The sequence below is a fragment of the Eimeria mitis genome, genomic scaffold (assembly GCF_000499745.2).
Source record: "Eimeria mitis Houghton genomic scaffold, Emh_scaff7454, whole genome shotgun sequence".
NCBI classification, from domain to species: domain Eukaryota; phylum Apicomplexa; class Conoidasida; order Eucoccidiorida; family Eimeriidae; genus Eimeria; species Eimeria mitis.
The window spans coordinates 914-2313 of NW_013575447.1; the positions used below are offsets into that span (position 1 = coordinate 914).

Here is a 1400-nt window from a genome sequence, read left to right on the forward strand (position 1 = left end):
CGTTTGCATAATTGATGCAGAGCTGCTCCAGTCCGTTTTCCAGCCCAAAGGACTCAAAACCGTAGATGTCAAGAACTGAAGGTAATAACACATGATACCGCAGACACGTAGCATGCGGGCGTATTTTTCTCCATCATGCCCTTTCCGAGACACGACCATGAACTCCCGATTGTGCCACTCACTTCAATGGCACTCAGTCACAGTCATCATTTCAAGTCTGGAGATACTTCCGTAACAAGTAGCTAAGGAGGCGGAATCGGCGTACAAGGCAGTGTGACCTGGTACACCGGGTATCATGGTTGATGCTTACTGCCAATTGTCTTGCTCCTGTTGATAGCTTCGCTGTGCTGCTTTCCATGCTTTGTTATATGTCGTGCAGCACTTTTGTTTAGTCGATGCACTATATAGTCAAAGATGCGGCTATAGATGAACTTGATTAGAGAACATCGGGCACTGGCGCTTTGCTGCTCATTCCTATGTGTGAAAAGGATATCCCCCTTCAAAAGCATACAGCGACACTGCAGCAAAATTTCAAGCTCCTCTTGCTCTAGCCCCAGCAACAAAGATGCGTTCTCGAGTGCCTCAAGCGAGGCTGTGTCCTTCAGCTGCAAAATATCCCCGTCGCATTCCGTTAGAGAAACATTGGACAGGTGAAGAAGGCCGGCCAGTAGCTGCAGCAATTCAGTGATTTCAGCAGGTGAGAACTCCGCACGCTTGAATCCTCTCACCATTAGCTTGAAATTTTCCTGTGCAGGAAAGCATGCACACCATAAGATGTATAGGCATAAGAAGACACTGTCAGGAAATGGGGCCTCTGGAAGCAACTCAAGCCACGGATATGCAACAATCGAATAGTTTGACTGCGACGTCCACCAGAAGCTTGTTTTGCATGAATCATACGTAGCATCTAGTCGAACTAAACGAATGCAAATCCGATGAACATAGGTTTGCTGGACCTGATCCACTTGAAGAGGGACCTGAGCATTGCCTTCAGCGCCATCTACTCCGCTCAGGCGAGTTGCGTTCTGTTCTTTGGAGAAGAGTTTCTGCAAGAAATTGTGGGATTCCGCAGGCCTTAACATTCGGTAGGCCCCTTCGTCACTTGCCAACCTCATAGATTCGCGCAGCTCGTCACTCGTGCCTGGAATACACCGCAAGTGCAAGAAGAATATTTACTTAATGTGAACTTTGAACGGTGCCCCACCCACAGTTGGCTCGCCGTCACTATAAACAGGAACCTCCCACCTCTGCTTGCTGTCGCAAAAAATCTAAAAATCTTCTGTGCTATGGAGATGGCATTCGTCTTCCATGCGAGACAAATTCCTTACCTCTCAATAGCTGATAAAAGACATGGAAGTTCCTGTCGCCCCTTTTGTGTGCCGTAATGCGGGAAGCCTCCA

At 48.0% G+C, this 1400-nt stretch overlaps 1 protein-coding gene across 1 annotated transcript in view; it reads right to left on the bottom strand.

Moving 5' to 3' along the window:
• Nucleotides 1–1082, bottom strand: part of EMH_0091580 (uncharacterized protein) — a gene marked incomplete at both ends in the record, with an annotated part of 1765 nt that extends 683 nt beyond the window's left edge. Inside the window, 3 exons of the mRNA XM_013501742.1 lie at nucleotides 1–75; nucleotides 311–746; nucleotides 978–1082. Coding sequence (XP_013357196.1) covers nucleotides 1–75; nucleotides 311–746; nucleotides 978–1082 — 616 coding nt within the window. The remainder of the gene's footprint in view (nucleotides 76–310; nucleotides 747–977) is intronic.
• Between the last annotated feature and the right edge of the window lie 318 nt (nucleotides 1083–1400).